The sequence below is a fragment of the Pipistrellus hanaki genome (assembly GCF_964339955.1).
Source record: "Pipistrellus hanaki genome assembly, chromosome: 9".
NCBI classification, from domain to species: Eukaryota; Metazoa; Chordata; class Mammalia; order Chiroptera; family Vespertilionidae; genus Pipistrellus; species Pipistrellus hanaki.
In genome coordinates this window covers 41,312,483-41,328,059 of record NC_140511.1, presented here as the reverse complement: position 1 = coordinate 41,328,059, position 15,577 = coordinate 41,312,483, and the positions used below count along the sequence as shown (strand labels likewise).

The following is a 15,577-nucleotide window of genomic DNA, read 5'->3' as shown; positions in this document are numbered from 1 at the left end:
AAGGACATTTGATATTATCTATTGAATGTATATTGCAGGGTAAAACTAATGAATATGTATGATATATGACTCTAGATACTGAACGTATTTTTTGCATTATATACCAATATATTAAGCTGATGGATTATGTGTTCTTTATTTAAGCAAACTGCTCCCATTGATATCATGTGACAGATGTGCTTTGTAAAGCCCATGAGATAAACCAGTCACCATGGTGTAAACCACCATGATTTATGTAGAGTGGCAGAAGAAAAGGGTTTGTAAATCAAATTACCATTGAAATGGAGCCCAAGTTGGCTTCGAAGGCAAGGTAAGCATTTCACATCAAATGCTTAAATTTCACATCAAATTTGTCATGCAGTTAAGTTGTTCCTTAGAGAAACTGATCTCTTATCAAGACTCATTCTGATTCAAAACCATTCTGATTATCCAGCAAAATGGACATGCTGCCCAGAATCATATGCATAATTAAATATTACAGAAGATGCAAATCAGAAAATAAATTTTTTGAAGTGCTCAGATTTTTTTTTTATAACCATCACAAATAAGCATTCTCACCAGCTCCAAGAGAATAAATAGCCTTCTGCTATTCAACCCAATCACTTGCAGTATGTGTATAATTCTAACTGTAAAGCATGACATGCTAACTGAACAGTTAAGGTTTTTTTTGTTTTGTTTTGTTTTGTTTTTTGTTTGTTTGTTTGTTTGTTTGTTTTTTTGGGGTGGGAAGAGGCTATACAGCACACAGGTACAAGCTAAAATATTTAGAGTGAGTTGTATCTGAAGGGTGGGTCGTTCCCTGACTGTCTGGCCAACCATCCATGGACAAAGCAAGCCCAGCCAACTTGGAAACATAAACTGAGTGGGATCACCCAAGGAGATTCAAGAATCTGGAATCTCTCTTGATTGGCACTGACTCTATGGAAGTGAGGAGAGGTAGTTCCTCCCTGATGGGTGTTAAGGTTCCACCTGCCACAGGGTCAGAGAATGGAAGTAGGAAGATAAAGAGGCCAGACCAGGGCTCTCAGGGAGGGAGGGAGGGCCTTAGAAATAAGAAAGCCATGGCAGAATCACAAGCTACATCTTGGCTTTTTTTTTTTATGCCCCTTTCTTTTCTTGCTGATGCTCTCTTGGTAGCAGCATAAAGATGTTATGAAAATTGTACCTCCTGGTGACTATGAAGCAAGGGAAAGGATATGTGTCCTTGCATGACCCAGAGCTTGAGAGGGAAGCGGTACTCTCCTTGGGGACCAGTGTGGTCAAGATAACAATAAACCCGGAGAATAATGTCAGGTGGGAGGGGGAATGCAGGAAGATGGAGTAGTGGCCAACAGATTAGCTGCCCCTTCTCAGTGGAAAATGCTTTCCGAGTTGAAACCTGGAGAGGGGTTGAATCTGTCTTAACAGAGAGGATGTTAGCTATGCTGTTCTTTCCTCAGCGTGTAAAGAAGTGGTTGTTGTGTTCACTGGAGAAAGACCGGTCTGACGTGAGGCTGCATATAGGGTTTTGGCAAAAGACGCTAATTCTGCAGTCGTCCTGGCCACACCCTCTGGCCAGCCGGAGGCACCTGGCTGTGGCATTGATGAAGGACCCCATAAGCCACATCTGGGATACCTTCCATTCGATTATCCATCATGCACATCTGTTTCCCCAGAGACCTCCACGCCTGGATGTTACATGTTTAGAGTCAACTGTGATCAGCTAGCTGGTTGATTCAGGTTGAAAAATGGGCAGGACTAAAAGCTAAGCATTCAAAAAATACATATTGGATGCATGAAAGATGACAAAGCAGGTTAGAAGGGCTGAGACTACAGCAGAGGGGGAATTCTAGAAGAATGGAAAGAGAGAGAGGTTATGCCCTTGCTTGAAAGCATTCATTTACAGGGCATTCAACTGTGTTAAAAAGGGTGTTGTTGGTGGTAAGAGAATGGGAAACATCTGGAGAACATAAAGAGACAGGAGAAAGGAGAGAAGGTTGGAAAGACATATCTACATAGTGAAAAATCAGAATAATGAAACATCATGTAGAAGGCTGGAATAGGACCAAAATGCATTAATTATCTGCGTGCCAGGTACAGTTTTCTTCATTTAAGCCTCACCATGTCTAGCATAGTGCCTGGCCTAGAGTAGGTGTTCAAAAATAAATCTAATATTAAATTAATAAATGAGCGAGTACTCCTCAACCTCTCAATCACGTCCGATAGGAGGCTGAGGCCCAGAAAGGTTAAGAGACTTGCCCAATGTGTCACAGCCAGTAAGAAACCTAAGCAGTCTCACTTCAAAGGCCCATGGTGGAAGGAGGAGGGTGAGAGCTATAAGGACTGTTCAAGGAATCCAGCAGAAAAGGGTGTGGCGCTTGGGTTGCTCCCAAGGAAGGAGAGAAGGGAAGGAAGAACCAAAGGCCAAGCGAATTGGGAAGAGAGAAGAGGGTTACTGGTCACTGGGAAAGAATTCTTCTTCTGCAAGAATGGGGCCCTGGGGGCAGGCATGAAGGCCGGTGGGTGGCGACCGTGCCAGCAAGGGGCAGCATCTAGACTCTTGCAGTGGGCACGATGGGTGGGGCGGAATGGAAGCGCAGCCTGTGCAAAACATTGCAAAGGGTCTTTGTAAGGCAGGGAGGGGCCTGAGGTAGGGAGGGATGGGGAAAAGATGGCTGAAACGGTCAAGTGAAAGACCTGGGCAGGTTGGGGAAGAGCCATAAGAAAGATCTGAAAGAAATCAGCCTCGGGAGGGTGCCTGGGCAGGGTCTGGGGAGGGTGTGGTCTGGGTTGGGGGGGGGGGGGGATGTGAGGCCTGCGATGTGGAGAATGAATGAGTCCTGGGTAGAGGGTAAGGCTGACCAGCCCCGTTGCAAGAGCCAGCGTCGGGAATCTCACCTGTAGGAGCTGCCCACGGCAGTCGCCACCTCCTCGCGGATCTGCCTATTGAGGGCGTCAGCCGCCGCTCGCCCCTTGCCCGCCTCGGGGCCCGCGGCCTGGGCCTGGGCGGCGGCGGCAGCGGCGGGGACGGCGGGCAGCGGCGTCTGCTCCGGGCCCAGCCCCTCGGCGCGGCGCAGCATCCAGGCCGGCCCGGCCTTCTTGCGCGTGTAGCGCTCGTCCGAGCGCATCGCCTCTCCCGCCCCGACGACCACACCCGCTCCGCCGAGGGCCGCGGCCGCCCGCTCCGGGGCCTCGGCGGCCACCTGCACCGGCCGGCGCTCCTGGCTCGGGGGCCGGCGCTTGGGCGTCCCGAGGAGCCCGGGGGACGGCGCCGGGGCGGCGGCGGCGGGGACGGGCGCGGGCTTGGGGATCCACGGGTGGTCGCCGCGGCGCGGCAGCGGCCAGGCGCGGAAGTCCTTCTGGTACTGCGTCTCCCGCTCGAAGGGCACGTCGGACGGCTGGTACTCGCTGCGCGGCCGGCAGCTCGGCTCGGGCCGCTGCACCTTCCAGGCGCGGTAGTCCTGCCGCATCACCGAGTCCGCGGGGCCCGCGCCGGAGGGGCCGGAGCCACCGGAGCCCGAGCCCGAGCCCGAGCCCGGGCCGGCGGGGCCCGCTCTGCTCCGGCCCGAGGCGGCCGCCGGCTCGCGCTCGCCGCCGGGCCCCGGGGCCGGTCCCGTTGCCCGGGCAACTGCATCCAGCTCGCCCTGGGCCGGCTGCGTCTCTATGGCGACCGCCGCGGGCCCCGAGGGGGGCGCGTGCACCGGCTGCACCGGCTGCACCGGCGGCGGCGGCTGCGGAGGGGCGCCCGGGTGCTCGGTGGCCTCCGAGTACTTGGTGAAGACCAGCGGCACGGCGATGTCCGCCTTGTCCAGCTGGTTCCAGAAGCGGGCGATGCAGCAGGCCCGCGTGATGCACGGCCACGCCATGCTGGTAGCTGCAAAGCGGGTCTTCCCTTCTCCTCTTTGCGGTGCGAAGGCGAGTCCCTTACTCCTTCTCCAGTCCTCTGGCCCTCCACCGGCCAATCTGATTCCCACCGGTTTGGTGTTTTTTTTCTTTTTTCTTTTTTTCCTGGGTGGACTCCGCCCTCAGAAAGCACCCGGGAAGGTCAGGGCGGCGCCGCTGTCACCGAGATCAAGTCCCTGGGTTACCGGCTGCTGCAGAGAGGCCTGGGGAGCCGCCTGCACAGGCCTGGGAACGCCGCCCGCTGCAGGCACCGGCGGGGAGAGCCGCGGAGCCCCGAGTCCCCTGCGAAGGCGTCCGGACGCGCCCCTCCCTGAGGCTGCGGCGGCGGCGCGCACCCCCGGCCGAGCCCGGCGACGCGCGGCGAGGTGGCCGCGGCCTTAGGCCATGGCGCAGCGGGAGGGCCGGGCACGGGGGCCGCCGCGGCCGCGGACGAGTCGAGTCTTTTATTCTCCTTCCCGCCGGCCACCTAGCAGGGCTGGGAGGCGGTCACCTCCAGCGAGGCTGAGCGTTGCTGACTCTGCCGCTGCTGCTGCTCCCGAAGATGCTGCTGCAGCTGCCGCCGTCGCCGTCTCTGCTGCAGAGAAGCGGCCCCACCCTTTTCAGCCGCTCAGCAGGGAAAGAAAAAAAAAAATCTAGGAAAGATGCTGAGAGAAAGCGCGCTGCGCTGCAGAAAAAAGAAAAAAATCACCTGCTGTCGTCAGCGCGCGCGGCTGGGAGCTGGTCCTCTCTCTTTCCGCTCCTCCCTCCGGCAGCTCCTCCCTCCTCCGCTGCTAGGCAACAGCAGAATCAGGCCTAGGTGGGGTCCAGCCCTAGGCTCCTGACTACTGGCTGTCCTTGTGCTGGTTGCTTCTCTTGGGAGGGGTGGCTCAGACTCCTCAGTCATGGGGTAGGGGCTGGGAGGGGGTTGAACTTTAAAAGCATGGAGGAAACCCTAATAAAATGTCTGTCCCAGGATAGACACTGGTTTTTTCCCCTCTTAAATTATTATTATTGACTAGAGGCCCCATGCACAAAATTGTGAACTGGAGGTGTCCCTCAGCCCAGCCTGCACCCTCTCCAATTTCGGACATCCCTCCCACAATCCAGGACTGCTGGCTCCCAACCATTCGCCTGCCTGTCAGCCTGATCACTCCCTAACCATGCCCCTGACAGCCCCATTGCCCCCAACTGCCCTCCCCTGCTGGCCTGGTCATCCCTAACTGCCCTGCCCTCCCCTGCTGGCCATCTAGTGACAGCCATCTTTGACTGCCCTGTGTGATGGCATGAGGATCAATGTCCATATTACCTCTTTATTATATAGGATTATTATATAGGATTTGAGTTAGAGAGAAACATGGATTTGTTGCTCCACTTATGCATTCGTTGGTTCAGATTTGTTGTTCCACTTAGTTATGCATTCCTTGGTTCATTCCTATATGTGCTCTGACTTGGACAGAACTGGCAACCTTGGTGTATTGGGAGGACACTCTAACCAATTGAGCTACCCTGCCAAGGCCAGGATAGATACTTTTTAAAAAGGGAGCTACTGTGATTGGCCAACATCACCAGGCTGAATTTGAACCCATTTTGGCTGCCTCCTGATCCAAGCACTTATGCACAGGCCTGGCTCCGATGTGTGGGGATGGGGACCACCAGACTGGTTGGTACCCTGTCTGTTCCTTTCTTTGGGGCAAGGGCTATCTTAGAGACTCCCAAGAACTACCCTGTCCCTGTCCATTCAGCCCAGGAGGAGGCAGTGAGAAGGAGATTCTAAGTGGTGAAGCTGGGGTGCAGAGGAAGCAAAGGGGCAGTGCCCTAGGAAAGCGGCGGCCTGACACGTAAGGGATTTCCGGCATGTTCCTTACACCGACTTTTGATCTTGCTCTACCTGGGTGGTAGAGTAGATATGGGGGGTCAGACAGACCCGGCTTGGCTCTGACACTTAACTACCTGTGTCACTGGCCAGGCTGGGTCATCCCTGGACCTCAGTCACCTCGTGTTTGAAGTAGAGGAAGCAAGAGTTGCCTCAAAGTGATTTGTGAGGATGGTTAAGGACTCGGAGCAGAAGCTCTGAGCCAAATCGCAGCCTAGCTTTTGCGTTTCTTAGCTGCAACCTCCTGACCTTTAGTTGCCTCTACGAATGGGGTTGCTACTTATGAACATGCAAGATTATTCTAAGAATGACATTAAGAGCCCTGGTCGGTGGGGCTCAGCTGGTTGAGTGTCATCCCGTGTGCCAGGAGGTTGCTGGTTCAATTCCTGGTCGGGGCACATGCCCATTTTGTAGGCTCTGTTCCTGGTGGGGGCATGCCAATCGATGTTTCTCTCTCATGTCGACTATCACTCCCTTTCCCTTCCTCTCTCTAAAATCAATAAAAACATTACTATTCTCAACAATAAATATTTTAAAAACCACAATAGTAAGAAAATGAGATAATGCACTAAAAGCGCTCACCACATTTGGCATCTAGCAAAGGTTCAACAAATAGCAGCTATTGGGATTCAAAGAACCCACCAGAAATCCATAGGCGGAGCTTCCCAGGCAGGCCAGCCATCTGGACACCTGCTCTAGGAAGACCTCTTGTTCTCCCAAGTCCCTTTAGATCTCTTCTTGATGTCCCTCCACTTATGTCTCCTACCCTGTCTTCTACTCCCTACACCTAGGTTCATTCACTAGCCTTCAGCTCTGTTTCCCTTCAATACAGGCAGAGGTTCAGCATCATCTAAGCCAGGGACATGGGTGTTTCTGGGCAAGAAAGTTCTTTATGTGTTTAGATTGGGAACTGATTTGCAAAGCACAGCTGTTTTGTTTTGTTTTGTTTTGTTTGAAACCTTGAAATCAAACAGAATGAAAAGACAATTCTGACACGTCAATTATCTGCTAGACTTCCTCCTACTTGGGTCTTTGCCTCTGGGTAATTTGATCTGAGTTCCACAAATAAAACGATGCCTGCACTGTTGTCCAGTCGTTAGGAAACACGTTTCTATGAACAATATAATCTGGCCTGACACTTCTTACCCCCAATTCTGCATAACTCTCCTGATACCTGTTCTATCTTGTGGGACATAGAAGGAGCTTAGCTCCTATATCACAGCAGGATGGAGGTGGGTGGGGCTCAGTTAGATGTTTTATGGGTGAATGGGGAGAACGGGACAGAATTAGAAAACAGTGTGGTGAGCATAAGAGAGGTTCATCACAAGGTGCTGAATTAGTGACTAATGAGAGATGAGTAGGAGCTCTCCCATCAGAAATGTAAGATCTTGGAGTCAGACAGACCTGGTTTGGCTCTGACACTCTCTGTGTCACTTCTTTTCTGAAAGTTGGACGTGGGTTAGAAGGGAATTGCCCTTTGACACCAGGCAGGGACAAGCTTGAAGAGAGAAGCTTCGAGCTAAGGATTGTGATGGGACAGACAAAGAATCTGGAGCATGAGTGACCTTGTGAGGCTGCGGCACCAATCTAACTCTGGACATTTTTGTTTCTTTCTCATTTAATTCTTTTCCTTTGTTTGTTTCTAGAATTCTTATGAGAGAAAAGGAACCCATTTCTGTTTAGGACACTTCCATAATGTTCATATCAGAATGCAAACCCTAATTAATATTGATAAGGATTTAACTTTTTTTTTCATATAAATAACCAATTCTTTAAGCATGGTTATTTAGCTAGTCTGTCCTTGCCTCACTGACAATGCCTCCTCTAGCATATAACAAGTTTTCATATTTATGTGGATCTGTTTCTAATTTTTTTGTAAGAGAAATTTTTTTTTTTTTTTTTTTTGTAAATCATAGAAGTAGAAAAAGTAATTCCTTAAAGAAATGGGCTTAGGAAACAAGTTCTAGAGGTAAAGGAAGGGCTCTTGGAGCTTGGGAGTGAGGAAGCTAATGGTAACAGGCCTGGGGCAGGGAGTAGAGGGAGAGGGAGAGGGAGAGGGAGAGGGAGAGGGAGAAGGAGAGAGAGAAGGAGAGAGAGAAGGAGAGGGAGAGGGAGAGGGAGAGGGAGAGGGAGAGGGAGAGGGAGAGGGAGAGGGAGAGGGAGAAGGAGAGGGAGAAGGAGAGGGAGAAGGAGAGGGAGAAGGAAAGGGCAGAGGGAGAGGGGAGAGGAAGAGGGGAGAGGGGAGAGGGAGAGGGAGAGGGAGAGGGAGAGGGAGAGACATGCTCCAGGGAGAGGGCACTTGGTCCTCCATCCTAGGGCTTTAAGGGTGGAGATTTTAAAGGAGGTTCCAGGAGAAGATCTCAATATTCAGCAGCTTTCCAGGTGTGTTCTTTCAGGGTTGTGGTCTCTACTGATTGATTGGCCAGCACCAGGGCAGGGGGTCATTCAATGCAACTGGTCCTGAGGTCAACCATGGGGCCACTGACTTGGTTTTGCTGCTTTTCTGGATCTGGAACTGAAATACATCTGAGGCACAGATGTTATCTCTAGGTGTTTGTAAATTTTATATTCAGTTTTATTGGTTACCCCCTGAGCCTATCTTATAGACTAAAATTATTGTAGAACTTAATATTTGATAGGATAAAACACTCCTCCATCTCTTCTTCTTCTTCTTCTTCTTCTTCTTCTTCTTCTTCTTCTTCTTCTTCTTCTTCTTCTTTTTATCTCTCCTCTCTTAATTTCAGAGAGGAAGGGAGAAGGAGAGAGAGATAGAAACATCAATAATGAGAGAGAATCACTGATTGGCTGCCTCCTGCGTGCTCCCTACTGGGGATCGAGCCCGAAATTCTGGCATGTGCCCTTGACCACAATCAAACCTGGAACCCTTCAGTTCGCAGACCAATGCTCTATCCACTGAGCCAAACCAGCTAGGATCCTCCTTCTCTTCTTATCCTTCCTCTTCTAAGTTGTCATTCATTTGTGTTCACAAGTATTTTTTCAGCACCTACTAGGTGCCGGGCACTGTTCCAGGCTCTGCGACATGGGATTAAACAAAATAGACAAACATCTTTGCTCTCACAGTGCTTATACTGCATTGGAAGTCTTGTCCTTAATCCTTCCATACTAATCTGAGGATCAGCTTGTCAAATTATCTGAAAACCTTTCATAAAATGTTTTATGGGATTGCATTGAATTTATTAAATATTTAAGAAGAATTTCCACTTTGTGATTTTGGGACTTTCTACTCATAAAGATGGCAAAGCTTTCTGTTTATTCAGTTCTTTGTGTTCTTGTGTGATGATTTTTGTTGTGATTGGAAATGGCATTTTCTTTTCTTTTTTTTAATCCTCACCTGAGGATATGTTTTTATTAATTTTAGAGAGAGGGAAGGAGAGAGAGAGAGAGAGAGAGAGAGAGAGAGAGAGAGAGAGAGAGAGAAATTTCGATATGAGAGAGAAACATTGATCGGCTGCCTCCTATACACACCTGCACTGGGGATAGAACCTGTAACCTTTCAGTGTACAGGACCATACTCCAACAGACTGAACCACCCAGCCAAGATTTAAATATCTTTTATTGTGATTACAAACAACAGGATTGTTGAATTTTTGCATGTCTTGGTCTCTATTCAGTAACCATACTAAACTCTCTAATTAGATTTAATAGTTTAGCCCTAGCCGATTTGGCTCAGTGGATAGAGCATCAGCCTTCAGACTTAAGGGTCCCAGGTTGAATTCCGGTCAAGGGCATGTATCTTGGTTGTAAGCACATACCCAGTAGGGAGTGTGCAGGAAGCAGCTGATCGATGTTTCTCTCTCTCGTTGGTGTTTCTAACTATCCCTCTCCCTTCCTCTCTGTAAAAAAAATCAATAAAATATATATTTTTAAAAAATAGTTTAGATGATCTTGAATTTGTTCACAAAAATGAAATTGCAGCCTTTTCATTTTTATTTATACCTCTTATTTCTTTCTCTTATCCAATTGCTCCTAATGTACCTCTAAAATTATTGTCCTCCACTTTAATGGGAATGTTTCCAGTATCTCACCATTAAATATGATGTTATTTTTGGCATAAAATATTTTATAATTATTCATTCACTCCAATTTTACTAAAAAATTTTTACAATGAAGAATATATGGTGAGCCCAGCCTGTGTGGCTCAGTGTTTGAGCATCGGCCATGAACCAGGAGATCATGATTTGATTCCTGGTCAGGGCACATGCTTGGGTTGCAGGCTCAGTCCCCAGTAGGGGGTGTGCATGTGGGATCAATGTCTGATCAATGTCTGATCAATATCTCTCCCTTATCGATGTTTCTCTTTTATTGATGTTCCTCTTTTATCAATGTGTCTACATCCCTGTCCCTCTCCCTTTCTCTAAAATAATTTTAAAAAAGATTTTTTTTAAAGAATATATGGTGAGTCCAGGCCCATGTGACTCATTGGTAGGGCATTGTCCCCGTGCATGAAGAGGTTGCCAGTTCAATTCCCAATCAAGGTATTTACCTGGGATTCTGGCTCCAAACCCAGGAGAACATGCAGGAGGCAGCAGATTGATGTTTTGCTCTTAGATAAATGTTTCTGTCTCTCTAAAATTCAAATATATAAATAACAAGAATATATGGTGAATCTATCAAATGTCTTCTCCATCTCTTCAGAGATGATCATGTCTTTTCCACTTTGACTTCCCACATATTCAATTCTAATATAGGAGATGAATAAATCATTCTTGCCTTTTTGGTATAATGCCAATTTGGTTGAGGGGTCTTAATGTTCTTCAGAATTCTATTTACTAAAATATCAAGAGCTTTTTGTATTAACCGTTATCAATAAGCTTGGTCTGTCTTCTTTTTGCTGCCCCTTTTTGTCTGGATGGCGCACAGTGCTATGATGACTTTATCAAAAGCAGCTGGGTGCTTTCCTCTCTGTGCACTATGGCAGTGTAAATGGGATCAGAGGGATTCCTTTCCTCGTGGCCGGAGGTAACTCACCTAGCAGCCATCATCTGCACCTGGCTCTTGAGGGCAGCTCCTTGACTACCTGTCAGAGGGGTCACGGCTTATCCTGTTTGTGACTTTTCAGTGGCTTCCCACTGCTCTTAGAATAACCTCTGATTCCTCACCATGGTCTTCAAGACCCCACATGGCGTGGCTCAAGTTACTAACAAGCTGCTCTCGTATAGTATCCCACTGTTCACTGCACTCCTGCTGCATTGCCCCCCTTTTGTTCCTGAGCTGTGTTTGATACAAAGGAGGTAGCCGAAGAAAAACAAACAAGCAAGCAAGCAAAAAAGTATCATTGACTGAACGAGTCCATCAGAGGACCAGTGAAGGGGACACTGGGAAAAAATAGTGGAACTGTGTCATTGTCAGAAAAAGAGATAAGGAATCAGCAAGAGTGGAGTTCATGTTCGTACAGGTTTAGTTTTAGATGGTGGCTAAGTGAAAAGTTCAAATAGGCATTTAGCAATATAAGAATGGAGTTTATAAATGCAGATTGTAGAGTTATCCTTAATCATTTATTAAAGCACTTATCAACCCATCCACTCATCCTTTTGTCCACCTGTCTCTTCAGTCCTCTATCTATGCACCCATATTCACGTATAGATTCAGACTATAAACCTTTAAATAACTAATGAGCCAAGTCTGGGGCATTGGGGGATAGATTGACCAATAGACAGCTTCTGCTCTCAAGAAGTACAAGTCTGGAGGGGATAGCAGAGTAGTGGACATACAGTTAGACTAGACCAGTGGTTGGCAAACTGCGGCTCTCGAGCCACATGTGGCTCTTTGGCCCCTTAAGTGTGGCTCTTCCACAAAATACCACAACTTGGGTGAGTCTATTTTGAAGAAGTGGCGTTAGAAGAAGTTTAAGTTTAAAAAATTTGGCTCTCAAAAGAAATTTCAATCGTTGTACTGTTGATATTTGGCTCTGTTGGCTGATGAGTTTGCCGACCACCGGACTAGACTATAGTAAGCACTGCTATGAGGTAGCCAAAAGTGCATTATACAAAGCATAGCTAAAAACACGTGGGTGAAAGAAGTAATTTACTCTTGAGAGGGTGCCAAAAATTAGGGAGCATTGAAGAGGGGGAGGATCTGACCAGAGCTGACAAGCAAAGGAAGAGGTGGGTCATAGAGATAAGAGGAAACACAGGAGAGAAATTATATCACAGTAGGAAAAAACTTAAGCTTTTGAGTCAGGGCAATCACATTTTGAATTCCAGCCTTATTTCTTACCAGTTGTGTAACTTTGGGGGAGCAAAGTTACTGATGACATTGGTTACCGTGGTGGTGATGACAGACGTAGAGGTGATGGTGATAATAGTAGTAATGGTGATGCTGATTGTGGTGGTACTGCTGCTGCTGCTGCTGTTGGGGGTGGGGATGGAGGTGGTTAAACTGTGGTGATGATGGTGGTGATGATGGTGGCGGTGGTCACTGGAAGACAATTCAGAGACCTTGCTGCTTGGTTGTTGAGCAGCATCTGACTCAAATTTTTTAAGGCATTGCCCTGGATATGAGAACACCATACAACATTATGGTGGAGAGCAGAAAAGTGTGCCAAAGTTGTGCTGCCTTCCTTCGCAAGGTGACTGCGGTTTTGTTGAAACCTGGACCCCAGCCATCCACTTTCTGAGAGGAAAATGCATTGGCCACAATCCATCATACTGGCTTGCTGACTCAGAATCTTTGATGATGAGCACTGAAATTAAGTGATTGCATTTTTTTTTTTCCTATTTCAGGGCTTAAACAGTAGAGTCAAGTGAAATGGTCAGGGGAAATAGTTTTTAGTCAGAATCAATTTTCTCCTGATGACTAAAGGGGAGGGAGGGCGTGGCTTGAAATTTGGCCAAGAGGATCCACATTTTACCTTCTGCTTCTCTGCAGAGTAGCATAGCACTGGGGATACTGAGGGTGAGAAAAGGGGAGCAGGACCTGTTGAAATACCGTAAGAAAAATATTTCTCTCCAGAGGGATTTAAATAGTGATAATGTCACCTGCTTAAAACACCCAGCCCTGCAATGGCGCATATCAGGTATGATGCAAACGGACTTCTAATTCCCTTTCTCACACAGGATGTCATCCTGGGGACCTGGAGGCAAGGACTTACCTAAAAAGAGGAAGAAACTGGGACAGGGCGCACCAAACTCGGTGAGATTGTGGGTTCAGAAATGGCTTGAGGGAGGGAAACTATCCTTTGCCAAGTGCCTGCAGACTGCCAAACATATGCTAGTGCCTTCGTATTGATCCTGACAGTAGTCCGTGAGTTGGTTTTATTCATCTCATTAGGGCCTAATGATTGGGCAGATGAGGAAATCAGGGCTCAGAGAGAGGAAGTGGCTTGCTCCAAACCAAGGAGTTAATTCAAGGCGGAGCTAGCATGAGTCAGGCCTTTATAAGCCCCCAGTCTCTCCACATGTGTCAAACACAAGGCCCGCGGGCCAAATCCAGCCCGCCAGGCCTTTCAATGTGGCCTGCACCGCGCTGTCATCACTGCACTCCGCTGTCAGTTTATGACATTGTCAGTTTATGACTGTTCAGTAAACCATTCGGCCCGCGATTTAGGCTGGATTTTAGATTTTGGCCCCTTCTCTGATTGAGTTCAACACCCCTACGATACTCTCCACTATACAGACAGCCCTGTGTGGTCGGATGCTGGGAAAATGGAATATTGAGAATGAGACTGAGGCGTGGGAGAGCCAACAGCTCTGATCCCTCTTCCTTTATTCAACTCAGGGCCTTACGTTCTTGGAGGAGCCACACTTCAGGAGAGCTACACCCGAGCCAGCAACACGTGGGGTGGGGGCAGGGTGGGCAAGAGAGCAGCAGGAGGGCACAAGGTGAGACAAGGAGGTGCTCTGAATTTCCTCCCCACCCAAAGCCTCTTCCCCCCCTTCTCCCCCCCAGGCCCTCTATGGCACATCGGGGGTGATGCTGAGGCCCCTGTGTGAGGAGCTGGGAACCTCCCACCCCCGCCACCCAGCTCTGGTGTGAGCTCAGCTCTAAACTGTCTGGTGGGCCAGGCCTCTTCACAGAGACCCAGAGATTACCTTTCTATAATCCCAGGGCCTCATGACTTGGGGCCCATAATGCTTGTAGGCAAATATTTAAGCCCTGAGAAGGAAAATATATTGGCTCCAAAATGTGATCAGAAAAAAAACAACACAACAACAACAACAACAAAATCAAAATTAATATGTGTGTAGCCCTAGCCCAGTGGTCTACAAACTGCGGCTTGAGAGCCACATGAGGCTCTTTGGCCCCTTGAGTGTTCTAACGCCACTTCTTCAAAATAGACTCGCCCAGGCCGAAAACCGACTTCTGCGCATGGGCCACGAAGTTTCAATAGCACTGTATGTGTGCACCCGCTTGTGGTATTTTGTGGAAGAGCCACGCTCAAGGAGCTAAAGAGCCGCATATGGCTCGAGAGCCGCAGTTTGCCGACCATTGCCCTAGGCAGTTTGGCTCAGTGGATAGAGCATTAGCCTGCAGACTAAAGGCTCCCAGGTTCTATTCCAGTCAAGGGCACATACCCAAGTTTCAGTTTCGATCTTCAGTAGGGGGCGTGCAGGAGGCAGCCAATCAATGATTCTCTCTTATCAGTTCTCTCTCATCATTGATGTTTCTATCTCTATCTCCCTCTCCCTTCCTCTCTGAAATCAATAAAAACACACTTTAAAAATCTTTTAAAAATTCTTTTTAAATATTAATATGTGTTTAAATATCTACAAATGCAACATTATGTCCATCAGTCACAGGCAACCCAAAGCAATTCTTAGCTAGCTGTAATAAATATTGTTCAAGTTATTAAACAAAGGGGATAACGGATTCTTTCCCAAACTCGAAATTATAGAAGTCCTTTCCCAAACTGTTATCGCGGTAAATGGTATTTGATGGCGGGAGCAGCTTCCTGCGCTTGTCAGGACCGAGGTGGATCCCGAGCTACACAGGCCTTTGAAGGACTCTGCTGGCCTCGCAGTGCAGGGTCCTTCTGGTGACAGCGGGGGCCACAGAGGAAGGACTGCAGCTGGCTTTGGGCTGGAACTGGGCATCACAATCCCGTAGGCAGGGACGTGGCTGGAGGCCGCCTGCCATCAGCAGGCGCGGCCCCTTAGGAAATCCTGGGGAAGGGCAAGGGCAAGGCCGCCACTGGCTCCTGGAAACCAAACAACCCTGGTTCACCAGCTCTGCCTGAGCGAGGAGAGCAGCGTGTATTAAGGTGACCAGACGTCCCGCTTTTGGCGGGACAGTCCCGATTTTTATCTATTTGTCCCGTGTCCCGCGGCGTTTTAAGAAAGCCCCGATTATTATTATTATTTTTTTTTTTAAAGAATCCTAATTGTTAAAAATCGGGACTGTCCCGCCAAAGGCGGGACGTCTGGTCACCTTAATACATGTTCTGATTTGGGTTTTAACAACTCTCTCTGGCTGCTGCTGTGTGGGGAAGGGGCTGGTGGTGGCCAGCCTGGAGACAGCAAAACTGGGAGGAGAATGTAACGGGGCCCAGGAAAGAGGGGACAGGGGTCTGGCCTGCAGTAAAGGCAGCGGGGACAGAGAAAAGGAGATGGGAGTTGAGAGAGGTGCCCAAGAAATGGCTGGACTTTCCAAATATGGGACTGTGGAAAGTGACAGAGAGAGAAGAGTCCAGATGACCCCAGAGTGCTGAATTGGGAGGGGGGGGGGAGGGGAAGGGAGGGGTTGCCAATGGCAGCTAGGGAGTGCAGGAGGAGCCAATGTGTGGTATTACGTCAGTGTGTGGTATTACGTAGGCTCAAAGGGCTTGTGGGATGTTCGAAAGAAACTGTCCAGGAGGTAAAGTGACAACGTGGCTTTATAAGGTGG

The 15,577-nt window shown here is 48.6% G+C and overlaps 1 protein-coding gene and 1 pseudogene across 4 annotated transcripts in view; one reads left to right on the top strand and one right to left on the bottom strand.

The window, feature by feature from the left end:
• Window positions 1-3,995, bottom strand: part of MAP6 (microtubule associated protein 6) — a gene marked incomplete at its 3' end in the record, with an annotated part of 73,868 nt that extends 69,873 nt beyond the window's left edge. For all 3 annotated transcript variants that reach the window (XM_084893376.1, XM_084893377.1, XM_084893378.1), the window contains exon 1: window positions 2,878-3,995. In XM_084893376.1, coding sequence (XP_084749502.1) covers window positions 2,878-3,845 — 968 coding nt within the window. In that variant the 5' untranslated portion in view covers window positions 3,846-3,995. The remainder of the gene's footprint in view (window positions 1-2,877) is intronic.
• Window positions 1-15,577, top strand: part of LOC311627157 (small ribosomal subunit protein uS15-like) — a 198,768-nt pseudogene that overhangs the window by 130,842 nt on the left and 52,349 nt on the right. The window lies entirely within an intron of this gene.